Below are 13,362 nucleotides of genomic sequence, written 5' to 3'. Positions count from 1 at the left end.
TTGTGGCAGTGCTCAAGTTCTCTAAGCTGTGTGGCTATCCAAAACCTACTGACCAACATGATTTAAATGTTATAGAAAGATCACACGTCTTAGACTGTAGCTCCTGTCATAAAACTCTTATTCCCTTCAGCTGTTGCCCATGTGTTCAATCACGCCATTGAGGATGAGCTCATTTATGTGGTAAACACATATTGTCCAAGTTTTTCGAAAGAGCCCCTGGAGACTGCTCATTGGTGCTGTCATTGATGTTTATTAGGGGTGGGGTTGAAGCTTGATGCATGTGAAAGTACAGTGGTAGCCTGGGAGGAGTTACACCACAGTCACTCGATACAGGGGGTGACATCCCTAAAATAACCCTACAAAGGGTATATAGGGATCTGCTTCAACCTTCACTGTCAGAAGAGCAGACTGTGCACACCATGCAGTAAAGTTAATGAAACTAGTAGTGATGATGGGACAGATAAATTAACGAAACTTGACAAGAAAAGCAAATCCTCCCAAAACAGAACAGATTCTTCTGGAAAAGGGACCATTATTTGGACCTGAAGCGGATTGTGGCTGTTTTAAAAGCTGAAGACAGTATGAACCCAAAGTGTTGAGGTTCAAGATCCCCCCAAAAAAGGATTTTACTCTTACGTGGAGCTTGTTTTGAGGCATTTGAGTTCTTTGTCCTCCTCTTGAGCCTTGAGCCGAGGGGGGAGGCAAAGCCGTGGCGTCTGCGGGGATGAAGTACAGCTACCAGTACCCGGCGTCACAGTACACACGATCCAACACGCACTACACATCCACTCATTACACACCTTCACATTACTCCAGCAGCTCATACTCACCCAGCTACTACAATGCCACGAAGTACAGCCCTACTACTCTCCACACGCCATCATACTACACTCCACCAGCTTACACACCTGCATACAAGCCCACCTCCACTTACACCGCCGTCTATAGCAAGCCATCACGGCAGAGCAGTTCGCCCAAGACAAGTGTACAGCCTACTCCTACCGTAACCCTCAAACCCGCCCGGGCCGTGCGCTTCACAAACGATGTTGTATTCCAGGATTTAGTCCGGCACAGTGAGCTGGAACAGATCGGCCGGTTTATGAGGGCGAGGAAAGTGCGTCTGGACACCATCTTCCATTCTGGTGAGTGAACCTCACCAAATATACAACTTCCTAGAGAGGTGCTAAGCTTAAGTAAACCTAAGAAGAGTATGAAGGCATTGGCTTTATGAAATTTTCGAAACATAGATCAAACATAGCGGTCTGACATGTCAACTTCTGGTTCAACCAATGGAAGAAAGTTAGGGCAGGCTAATGGGGGTCAAGGTGTGTTCAAGTCATGCTAGAAAATAAAAACATATTTACGAGTTAAAATGCACATGAACATCAGCACGACTCGTAAGTTTTGGTAACTGGATTTTCTTAAGAGTTTCAGAGTTGTGTGCGTGACGGTGAGAAAACATGTCAGACGCAATGGATGCAGAGTCTGTATTTATGGTAAATTTGTTCAAAGGGATGAAATTAGTATTATTATTCATTTACAATAAATCTAAGTTGCATGTACAAAATACCATAGTATTGTACAATTATGATAAAATATATACAAATTTTATTATTTTGTTATTTACAGCACCTTCATAAATTGGAAGCATAAAAATGCAAAAACACATCTGATGTGCATTACTCATTCATAATTTGTAGATGTAGAGTTTGAGAATCTTGTTGAAATTTTTATTGCCATCTTGCTCTGACCAAAGTTATTTGAATACACCTGAAGTCATAATTACAACTTATAAACTCATAAATACAAACTTCCCAAGAGGACTTGAACACACGCATCCGTTGGTAGACACTGTAATGTCTATTCAAAAGTAGCCAAGTATCTGATGAAAAAAAGTTTTTCACATGTTTATGTTCATGTTTTTGGCTCAGATGATTGGTCAAAACCAATTCTCCAGAACTAACTGCCTATTAAACAATGGTGGAAAAATTCATATCACAGATTTCCATTACTGTATGCACCAGCTGAGCAACTGGTATTAAAGGGGCAGTTCACACTAAAATGAAAATTAAATATATGGCACGTATCGCATGGGAAAATTCTGTGGTACTTTTGTGTCTTTTTAAAAAAGCTTGATGCTGATGATTATGATTTAATTCTCATATTAGGGTGAACTATCTCTTTAAGATGAATGGGAATGTTAATGGATTGCTCTCAACTTCATGGGAAAAATATGCTTGCCAACGAATGGAAGACAGAGAGAGTGCTTGGGATTATTTTGCAATTTCAGCTAGTGGGGCAGAAAGAGCACAATGAACTTTTGAAATGAATACACGGTTCTTTCTTTATATGTCTGTTTAGAGAGAATTAGTTCAAGCTCATGGCATCTGTTTGAGTCTGGGGTATTTTCTGGAAAAGTTTAACCTCACTGCTATTTGGGAAGAGAAACTGAGCAACCCACCATAACAAGAGCTTTTTTCTTTCTTTCTTTCTTTTTTTTAGGAATGGCAGCGCTCCATGAAGCTGTTCTTTCAGGAAACCTGGAGTGTGTGAAGCTTTTGATAAAATACGGAGCTGACGTTCATCAGAGGGATGAGAACGGCTGGACACCACTGCACATGGCATGCAGTGACGGTTACCCTGAGATTGCACGGTGAGAGCAAGTTCACACAAGAAATTCTGTGACTGTCGGAGAACACATTAATATTGCATTAAACTACCTTGTGCTTGCAAAAATATTTCAATAATAAAACCACTCATACATCATATCTCATGCATCATTCAAATAGTGCTTCTCTTGGAAACTTGATTTTTTTTTTTTTTTTGATTTACCTATTTTAAACTTGTATTGAACTTATTGAACCTTTTATACTTACATTGTAAGCTCAGTGGGTGGTTGTAATGAAGTGCACGATGACGAGGAATGTTACAGAACAATTTTTAAAGATATAGTTCACCCAATGATAAAAACTACCCCATGATTTACTTACCCTCAAGCCTTCCTAGGTGTATATAACTTTCTTTTTTCACATAAATACAATCAGAGATATTTTAAATAATGTCCTGGCTCTTCCAAGCTTTATAATGGCAGCGAATAGAGGACGAGATTTTGAAGCCCAAAAAAGTGTTTTGTGATGTGTTTGTGTAAGCAAAATATCCATATTTAAAACTTTAAAAACTAAAATTACTAGCTTCTGGCAAATGGCCGTACAGACGTCGACTTACACCAAAAGAGTAACCCTCACATGATGTAGGAGTATCGTAAGCTTTGACGCCTCTCGGATTTCAAACAAACAGGGCTGAGCAACAATCTCAAGCTTCTCTTCTCTTATATCGAAATACTCCAACATTTCAACATTCATACTTCTAATTCGTGACCGGTGTTTTGTTTTGCTCTATCCTCTGCGTTGCCGCATTCGTCAATGCATTATGCCTCAGGTCAAAGTTCACACTTTTGCCTGTAAGAAGCTAGTTATTTTAAAAGTTTTAAATATGGATATATTTTTTACACAAATACAGAGGGAGAAATAATTAACAGAACAAAGAATAGGTGTGGGATTAATAAACAACCAAGGAAACTAACTAGGGAACTCAGGCAAAGCAGAACAGGGAACAGAATGAAAATAATACCAAAACAGAACATTGGGTTTAGGAAAAGAGACATTAATTCTTCAGTTTAGCATTCATTAAACCTTACAAAATCATGCCATATTCTTAACTGTACTGAATGTGCACTTCAAATCTGAAAAGTATATTTCAAAAACTGTAGATTAAATTTGGAGATAATATAGAATTACTGAAATAAAAGGCCACTTATGTGCACTTAAAGTGAGCATGACTGTTTCTTACACTTAAGCACACTTTGTAATAATGTAAAATGAAATGTTTTACTTAAATTGTGTTTAAATAATCTTCTGTCTTGCTAACATACTAAAGCACATTTAAAGTTCATTATTATAATTGTGTAATTACAAATATATTTAAATACATGACATACAAGTACATTTTAGTAGATTTCATATACTAGTATATTTTAGTTTAAGTATATTTATAAATGTTTGTCAATACAAACAGCAGTAACTTTAACCATATTTTAAAGACAACAGAAGTAAGTAATGAAACACATATTACATATGAAGATGTACTTAAGTCCTACTTGAATGGCACTCTTAATTTCATTTAATATAAATGTAAACTATAACACATTATTATTGAATTGTAATTAATATCAATTAAGTGTCCGAAAACATTACATTCAGTTTTCACTTAAGTACATTCTTTTAAAGTATATAATTTCCAAAACATGTACTATTTTTTTTTGTTTTGTTTTTTCCCCCCAAGTATGGGGTATATTGTAATGTAAAATATAATTTTCTTCTTAAGGTATCTTCTCTCTCTGGGTGCCAGTGTGGAAGCAGAGAATGAAAATGGAGAGAAACCAGCAGACCTTATCGACCCAGACTGTAAAGATCTGCTCAAACTCTTCGAAACAGGCTGTGTTTGAGGGCTGAGCCACAGAAAAACACTAGACATTATGATCACTGTCCTGAACTTCTCATTTTGTGTGGTTGAATGTTCTCCTGGATATTCTTTTTTTGTTTGTTTGTTTGGTTTTTTTGACTTTTAGCTGTAGATTTGACTTTATTATATAGTACAAAGCTAAAGAGGAACAACAAACCTAACATATCTGTTAGCTTTGAAAGCCAATGTGAAACGTCGCCATTCTCATTTTATTTCTGTTACCTGAAGTATTTTTGAGTGAAACATGATATTCAATGAATGAGGCTTTTAGCCATTGGGAATAGATTGGATTATGAAAAGTGGGTGTTACATACCAGATTGTCAGAAGGTTTGAGGGGAGATTTCTAAAAAGTTGAGGCAGAGCAAGTTATTATATTTTGATAAAAGATTACTAAAACAAATATTTTTCTCTGGAATAACATACATAATAATGCCAGGAATGTATATGTAAAAATGTATGTGTATGTCGACTTCACAGGAGAACCATACATTTGCACAAACCAGCATCTCTCAGTGTATACACACAATCTGCAGTTGTGTTCATTTTCATTGCTGTGTTAAACATATATTGTACCATAAAAGTGTATTTTATGTGACAAGGGATTCAAACCTGTTGATACAAAGAGTTCTGCACTTCCCAGATGGGCCGCTGTGCTGTCTGTCTGCTGGGCAGCAGGAGCGCACACTGAAAACCTGCAGAAACACTGAGATTTCGTGCATTACTGTTAAACGTGAGGGCACTACTGACATTTTGAATGTCTCTTGTCAAAGTCTTATCTTATTTTTTTTTTTACAATGTTTTCATAAATAAAGCTGTTTTTTATACAAATATTGAGTTGTTTTTACTGTACATCAAACTCTTCGAATATTATATTTAAAAAAAAAACAATAATTTTAAATAGAGTAACAGAAATGGGTGGATTGTTTTTAATTATTTATTTGTTATTATTTTAGAGTCACTATGAAATCAAAATTGATTTATCTGTGCACATTATTATTATTATTATTATTTTAATTCATGTGCCTTGAGATCCACTAATAGCAAACCAACAATCCACTCAATTCCCCATGGACAAAATCAAGTCCCGTTCCTTCATTTTTTCTTGTTTAAGGAGCCGTTTCACTTGCATATACATCACAATAGAGAAGAAAAGACTATTGTAACTTCCACTTCATGTCGACTTTAACAGTCTGACAATATTTTAAAACCTTAAAATGTTGTTTTTAAATCAGAAAATCATAATTTCAACAACATTCACTGTTGCCAAGTATAGATTCAGAAAAGTAAAATACAGTGAAAAATCTGTATTAAAGTTTTAAAAATAATCAATAATGTTTTTTAATAAGTTGCATTCGTTTTTGTTGTTGTTGTTGTTTGATTGCAAACACAATTCATGAAACAATTCGCTGTCTCCTCACAACTAATCACAGTATCAGAAATGCACACCAACTTGTGCAAACCTCAAACTGTCACATCAAAATCAAATATTTTAGTCAAAATCATATTCTCTTTTGTCAGAATCAAACTTTGGCCTCAGATGACACAAAACCTAGACATAGACTAATTTCCTGCCCACTGAACACTGGTGAGATCAATTCAAAACACTGAAACAAAAACCTCCTATGGGGATTTGGGAATGATTCAATGTCTTTTACAGTGTACAACATAAATGAAAGAGTGCAGATACAGTAAAAAACAACAATGAGCTTCAACAAACAATAATTTTCATTACACTTCTGTAAAGTGATCTTACAGTAGATGAACAGCACTATAAAAGAAAAGTTCAACCAAGGAATTGAATATCAATTAGGTATCAACATAATATAGTGTACTATTATGTCAAATACAGTTCCATAAAAAAAATAAAAAAATAAATTCAGCCTCCTCTGCATCATTGGCCAAATGACATTACGGTACAAAGTACTATAGTCTTCTGACAAAAGACTTTCTCTTCATCCCTTAGACAGTCGTCTGTCAGTTCTGCAAAAATACAGTACAAAAATACATACTGTAATTATACGATATATGTAAGCAGTATAAAAGTTCTGAGCTAGGGTTGATGCAGGAACTGCGCACAGCGACTGACTTCACCCTTTGGGCGACAAAAGTTATGAAGCAGTGTTACGACCCGGCTCAAAGTCACAACATAAAGAGGACACTTGACAAAATTGATTTCAATAAAGAAAATACAAATTTATTTCAGGTTAATCAAATAATGTCTAGGGTCAAAATATTAAAGAATAATAAAAGAAACATCAAATCAAATAACTGTTGGAAATGGGGGTTGTGGAGTGATCGAAACAAACGGGAACATCAAAATATCAACCCACTCTTCAAACAAAGACACAAACAAAAATGAGAGAGAGTGAACTCAGTTCCATGAGCCTCTTAAATAGGAGTGCCACAGGTGCAGCCCATGATCAGCACTGGAGTCCCACCCATCAAGTAGGAGCCTCTATCCCTGCAATCTCACAACAAAAAATTGGAAAAAGGAAAAGGGGGCAGGGCTGTAATACCTCCACCCACAAAATGTTAAATAATCTCAAATTTAACAAAATTGAATATTAAGATATCAAAAAAAAAATAATAATAATAATAATTATAATAAAAAATCAATATATATATAACATATACCTACTTCTATTGACACCTCCTAAGGTACCATGTTTACAAAAAACAAATCCACAGGTAGAAACTGTTGGAAAGACAAAAGGCAGGAGCTTAGTATGAGGTTATTCACAAGACATCAGCTAAAACATTCTCCGTTCCTTTAATGTGATGAATTTGTAGAGGATAAGTCTGCAAAAACAGACTCCATCTCATCAAACGCTAGTTACTGTTACCACTCCGCTGCAAAAAAACGGATTATGATCAGTCATCACCTCAATTCGGTTGCCGCTACTCAAATAAACCTCAAAATACTGAATTGCCAAAATTAATGCCAAAGCCTCCTTCTCAATTACCGAGTAGTTTCTTTGATGGGAATTAAACTTTTTAGAAAAGCAGCAAACTGGATGTTCAATACCTTGAAAATTGAAAAAAAAACTTCAACGAGGCCTGCACTACCACAGGAGCTGTTATCTTCCTTAAAGGAATGGCCTCTGGAAAGCGAGTAGAAGCACACATAACAGTCAGTAAATATTGGTTGCTATGTTTGGTTTTAGGCAAAGGACCAACACAGTCTACAAAAACTCTACCAAATGGCTCCTCAAAAAGCTGGGATAGGATACAAAGGAGCAATGGGTATAGTCTGGTTTGGTTTACCAGCTACCTGGCATGACAGGTCCAGGCCAATAGAAATTTTGCAATATACGATTATATGTCTTATTCACACCAAGATGTCCTGCCATGCTACAATCATGTGCTAACTTGAGATTCTCTGCACGAAAAACCTGAGGTACTGTACCACAATCTGAAAGACATTGCTCCACTCCAATCATTAATGATTGTGGGTGCCATTTTCACATTAGGACCCAATCCTTCTGAAAATAACCAGATGACAGCGCATTTACCTCTTGTTCAGTGCCCATTTCCTCAAACAGAGAGGATAAAGAAGAATCTTTGCTCTGCTCTAAAATGAGTTGATCTCTGGTAATTAAAGACTCTTTAGGAGGAATTTCCTGGGATGTTTCTAGCCCTTCCTTACCCATCACTATTGGAAATTCAACGGGCACATCTTTATCTACCTCCTTCCCACCAGACTCCCTCAAAAAGGTATCAGCCAGATCAAAATTAAAATCTGCACCTCTTTCATTTGTGGATTTAAAAGTCTGTTTAGACATAGCCCGGGTCACCGCACATACTGGGAAAACATCAGGAAAAGATTGAGAAAGATCAGATCTCCCGCTTGACACAGGCACCTCAATAACTTGAGGATTAGGAGTGACTCTGACACCAGCCAAATCATTGCCTAAAATAAAGGAAACCCCTTCAATTGGCAAATAGGGCCGCACACCTACCACTTCCTGACCAGACACTAAAGGTGATTTATCTCAATGCTATGTAGGGGAACAACAGTACAACCCATTTCAACTCCTCTTACCAGCACATGAGCTCCTGTAGTAGTCTGGTCAGAGAGAGGTAAAATTCCATCAAGTAGTAATGACTGCGAGGCTCCAGTATCTCTAAGGATACTCACAGGAACACCACTTTCTTGCCCTGGTAGAGACACAACTCCTGTTGTAAGAAAAGGAGCATAATCTGTTACATAATCACAATCTCCCAAGTCTCTCGACTCCAAAGATTGAAACTCAAAACTCTTGTTACTTTTTTGTACAGGAAAATGGCATGCAGCAGTCAATCCAACTGGCTTGGTTGATTTCGCTTTCTTACCAAGAACAAAACACTCAGATATCTTATGCCCTGGTTTCTTACAATAAAAGCAGATGATATTTGCCTTGGAAGAAACAGCACTAAGCTTAGTAGAGGAAGTTGGAACAGAGTCAGATCCTGCTACAACAGGTTTACTATGACCCTTATAATTTCTTCTTAGGTCACAATTTCCATATGCCCCCGTCCATACAGTGTCCACCTTGGTGGTTCAGGAGTGGCATTTCTGAATAAACCTTGCAGAGATGTTGACAGAGTGCGTATTCTCAATACCTACATCTCGCAAGGTGACGTCTTCATTGACATTGAGGACTTCTCGGGCAATACAGAAGCAAGCTCAATCGTGCATCTAACGCGCTCTCACAAGAGCTCATGCTCCTGGGGATTTGGAGAATCCATCCCCAGGTTGTCCGGCTGATCTGGAGTCGATTCGGAGATGAACAGGGGGACCTGATTGCCTCTCAGGGGTCCTCCCATTGCCAACTATTCTGTTCTCTGACTGAGGGGATCCTCGTCTTCTGGACGGGACACGGAGGACTAAGTGACAGCGGAGAACAGCGGTGGTAGACAACGTCACTCGAGCCAGAGCTCTCTCTATGAGGTGAGCTTGTGCTTTGAAGTGGAGTCTGTTTGCTGAGTGGTGTTCTTCCTGCTGGGTATAGAGACCTGGAGATACCCAATTATCTCAGTGCTTTCTTTCCTGCAAGAGAGGTTGGATTGGAGGCTGTCCCACTCCACCTTCTGGCCACTTCCACAAAGTCTATGTTGCCGCCATTGTGGCACATGATGTTGCAGTGGATGGTAAGTCACTGGGAAAGCACTTCCATATAAACTAGGTTCCTGAGAGGCACCAGGAGGCTAAGTCCTTCCAGGCCACACCTTACCCCCTCCTGGGACCTCTCTGGTCCTCTCGGGATTGCAGAGGGCCCCTTTGAGGTGTCGTTGTCAGATTCTCCTTTTCATGATGGGCCATACATTTTCAATAAGAGACAGATCTGGACTGCAGGCAGGGAGTCAGGCACATCTCTTCTACGGTGTAAAGTTTCTAAGAAACCACTCTGTTGTAGCATGTACAGAATGAGACCTAGCATTCCAGAGTCTTGCATCCCAGGATAGATGTCATCTTGATGGCAGTATAAGTCTCTGTACATTACAAATATATGCTTCCATGTCAATGGTACCCTCACACAAATGCAAGTCAACCATGAAATTTTGGACTGATGCACCTCGATACAATGACAGATGTTTGCTTTTGCACCTTTCGCTGATGAAAGTCTGGATGGTCTTTAGAACTGAGAACACGACAGACTGATATTTCTCTGGATTCCCTGAATCTTTACACAATATCATGTGTGGTAGAAGTTGAAAGACAAATTATTGTTTGTCAGTTCTCTTATGACATTTGGCACAAAGTGGTGTGCCAATACCCTTACCTATTACCAATTCACCTGCTAATCGTGGAAAGTTTAACTTAGATATTATATGTTATTTTCACTTTTATTTTGCATCTATCCCAACTTTTTTGGAGTGTATTAATTTCATACTCTCCTAGTTTAAGTTTAGATTAAAGACACATCTCTTTAGCCAAGCATTCACATAATGCATCTCATATTGTGATCAGATCAAAAGCATATGACTATCTATTGCTAGAAATGTAATGAACAGCAGTTATGCCAATTATTTTCCATTTCTGTTTCAACCTTGGGATGCCATCCCAAGTACATTAGCTCCAGTTTGGATCCAGCCTCTTGCAAAGATTTTAGATGACCCAACACCTGTGAAGAGAGGACACCAACCCCTGCAAGGATGACGCCAACTCTGAATCAACATACAAAACTGCCAAATGTTCTATATATTGTAGTCATTATGATCACAACTTGTAATTATTGCTTTAACTCTTTCCCCACCATTGATAAATGTATTTGGCTTTCCGTGCTTTAATTGTTATACAGTAGGGGGCACTATTACACATCTTCCGAAAGAGTACAGAATCACTGGATCAAAATACAGGCAAAAAGAAAAGGAAAGAAAGAAGCAGAAAAAAAAGAGATAAAAGCATGGCTTGTGCATGTTGTAATCTCTGGGGAGTTACACGATTTTCTCAGCTTTTTGTTCAAAATGTTGTTTTTTATTAAACTTAACTTACTCGTGTTGATCAAAAAAGAATGCATGAACCTCAAATAAAACATTTTTGTTGTTGTTTTAAAGCAGAGGCTTTGTTTTTTCTTTTGATATAATGCATGTTAAGATATTTATTCAACAATATATTCTGGGGGCAATATATTATATAACAATATATCCATGAAAGTTTTGTGAAAATGATCAAAAACCCTAGCAGTGGCTTGCAACTTTTAAATTAAAAATGCTGGCAAGGAAAGAGTTAATAAGCTCATTGTTTCTGCCTAAATTAATACGTGATGTTAGCAAACTGCATGATCTGTATTGGAACTGTACATTCTGACATATGGACATTACTGTAGAAACATGCATTTTCTATAAAGCTGCTTTGAAATTATATGCATTGTGAAAACTGCTATACAAATGAATGTACATTTTTTAAAAATAATAATTAAAAATTGACAATACTGTAGTCTAAAGGTGAATACACTACATGACTTCTGCCCTGTCATTTGCCTTGATTTCAAGTCTGGAGAAATTCATCATTATTCTAGAATTCTGAGTTTCTCATTCATAAATACAACTTTGCTTTGTCATTCATGTGCTCAGAACTCATAATTATGATGTTTTGGACTCCACTTAATAGCTACATAAACACAGCAGGAAAGTGACTCTCCTTTAGTAGAAATAAAGAAGCTGCTTTACAGACACGCCTGTTTTCCACACGTCACTCAGAAGCAGGAAACTATTTCAGCTTCTCAGTTCAGGAAAACAGAAACTGAAGTACTGTTGAGCTGTTGAGTGTTTGTGTCTCTCTCTCATGCAGTAAAATGGCAGAAGCCAGAATTTCAGTCGATCAAAATGAGTTTACATGTCCAGTGTGTCTGGATTTGCTGAAGGATCCAGTGACCATTCCCTGTGGACACAGTTACTGTAAGAGCTGTATTACATGCTGCTGGGATCAGGAGGATGAGAAGAGAGTCTATAGCTGCCCTCAATGCAGACAGACCTTCAGTCCAAGACCTGCTTTAGGTAAAAACACCATTCTGGCTGAAATGGTGGAGAAACTGAAGAAGACTAAACTTCCTGCTGACTGTTACGCTGAAGCTGGAGACGTGCAGTGTGACGTCTGTACTGGAAGAAAATACAAAGCCGTCAAGTCCTGTCTGGTGTGTCAGGAGTCTTACTGTCAAACTCATTTTGACCGTCATGAGGAATTTCACTCTCGTAAGCCACACAAAGTGATCGATGCCACTGGACGACTGCAGGACATGATCTGCCGTAAACATGATAAAGAGCTAGAAATGTACTGTATCACTGATCAACAATGCATCTGTGTGCGGTGTAAGGAGTATGAACATAAAAACCACAACACTGTATCAACTGCAGCACAGAGAACAGAAAAACAGGTATGAACTGAGAGGGATTGTTCACACAGAAATTAAAGTGCTGTCTTCATTTACTCACCGTCATGCCGTTCCAAACTGGTTTGACTTACTTTGTTCTGCAGAACTTAAAAGATGATATTCTGAAGAATGTCTCATCTATTTTAGTACATAGCCTACATTGAAAGTCAATGGGGTACACAAGCATAAAAGCAAAAAATTAATCTAAACCACTCTATTAGTTAAAAAAGAAGTGTGCTTAATTGTAATTGTACATTCAATTAAAAGTATATTTTAAAAAACTGTACTTGAAGATAATATATCATCAACGAAATGAAATACCACTTAAGTGCATTTAAAGAGAGTAAACTTTCATGACTATGTTTCACTATAAAGTACACTTTGTAATAATTTCAAATTAAAAGTTGCTTTAAAGTACATTTTTAATAATATTTAATATTTCAGTTTAACTCTTGCTGTGCGTTAAAGGTACAATTTGTGATATTTTTTCCGCTAGAGGTCGCTAGAAGCCTATTCAAAACAAAGGCGTAGTTTGATGACGCCAAGTTTTAGAGCGGAAACTTGGGACATGTGGTCTCCATCTCAACGGACGGTGCAAAAGAATAGGGATTGGAGTCTGGAAGAACTCATGTTCGTGGATGCGATTATTAACGTTACTCTAGTATGAAGCAGAGCAGGAGCGAGTGTTGCGGGAGCTGAACGAGGAGCTGGAGCGATTGATCAACACACGCCTCACGAGCAGCGGGACTTTTATTATGACACAGTCGCCGGCGCCGCTTCCGCTTTTCCGGTCATGAGTTTACGGGAGCTGTCCTTGTCGACAGAACAAGCAGCAGATGGTAAACAGTAATTATGTTCCATAAATAAGTAACACAATCCACCATAAAACGTGCAAGAACTAAATAAGGAACTGCTTGAAGCAAGCTAGTGGTTTGCTGGACGCTAGACACTACTTCCGCATTTGTCCACGGCACTGTTGTCATGTGG

At 37.8% G+C, this 13,362-nt stretch overlaps 2 protein-coding genes across 4 annotated transcripts in view; both read left to right on the top strand.

Annotated features, from left to right (window-relative positions):
* The first annotated feature begins 385 nt into the window (after positions 1-385).
* On the top strand, positions 386-5,332 carry ppp1r27a (protein phosphatase 1, regulatory subunit 27a). Its single transcript, XM_067382749.1, has 3 exons — positions 386-1,142; positions 2,503-2,653; positions 4,384-5,332. Exons 1-3 carry the CDS (start codon positions 725-727, stop codon positions 4,502-4,504), a joined length of 690 nt encoding a protein of 229 aa, XP_067238850.1. The 5' UTR covers positions 386-724; the 3' UTR covers positions 4,505-5,332.
* Positions 5,333-11,748: 6,416 nt separating this feature from the next.
* The window catches only part of LOC137017940 (tripartite motif-containing protein 16-like), a 32,587-nt gene continuing 30,973 nt past the window's right edge, over positions 11,749-13,362 (top strand). For all 3 annotated transcript variants that reach the window (XM_067382738.1, XM_067382737.1, XM_067382736.1), the window contains exon 1: positions 11,749-12,378. In XM_067382738.1, coding sequence (XP_067238839.1) covers positions 11,800-12,378 — 579 coding nt within the window. In that variant the 5' untranslated portion in view covers positions 11,749-11,799. The remainder of the gene's footprint in view (positions 12,379-13,362) is intronic.

The sequence above is a fragment of the Chanodichthys erythropterus genome, chromosome 3, assembly GCF_024489055.1.
Source record: "Chanodichthys erythropterus isolate Z2021 chromosome 3, ASM2448905v1, whole genome shotgun sequence".
NCBI classification, from domain to species: domain Eukaryota; kingdom Metazoa; phylum Chordata; class Actinopteri; order Cypriniformes; family Xenocyprididae; genus Chanodichthys; species Chanodichthys erythropterus.
The sequence above is the reverse complement of the archived record's forward strand: the minus strand, read 5'-3'. Positions and strand labels throughout refer to the sequence as shown.

Excerpts from the sequence above, each read along its gene's own strand:
- ppp1r27a (XM_067382749.1), top strand. The coding sequence starts at position 725 with ATGAAGTACAGCTACCAGTACCCGGCGTCACAGTACACACGATCCAAC. Across the intron at positions 1,143-2,502 it reads GGACACCATCTTCCATTCTG|GAATGGCAGCGCTCCATGAA; the intron begins GTGAGTGAACCT and ends TCTTTTTTTTAG. Across the intron at positions 2,654-4,383 it reads GGTTACCCTGAGATTGCACG|GTATCTTCTCTCTCTGGGTG; the intron begins GTGAGAGCAAGT and ends TTTCTTCTTAAG.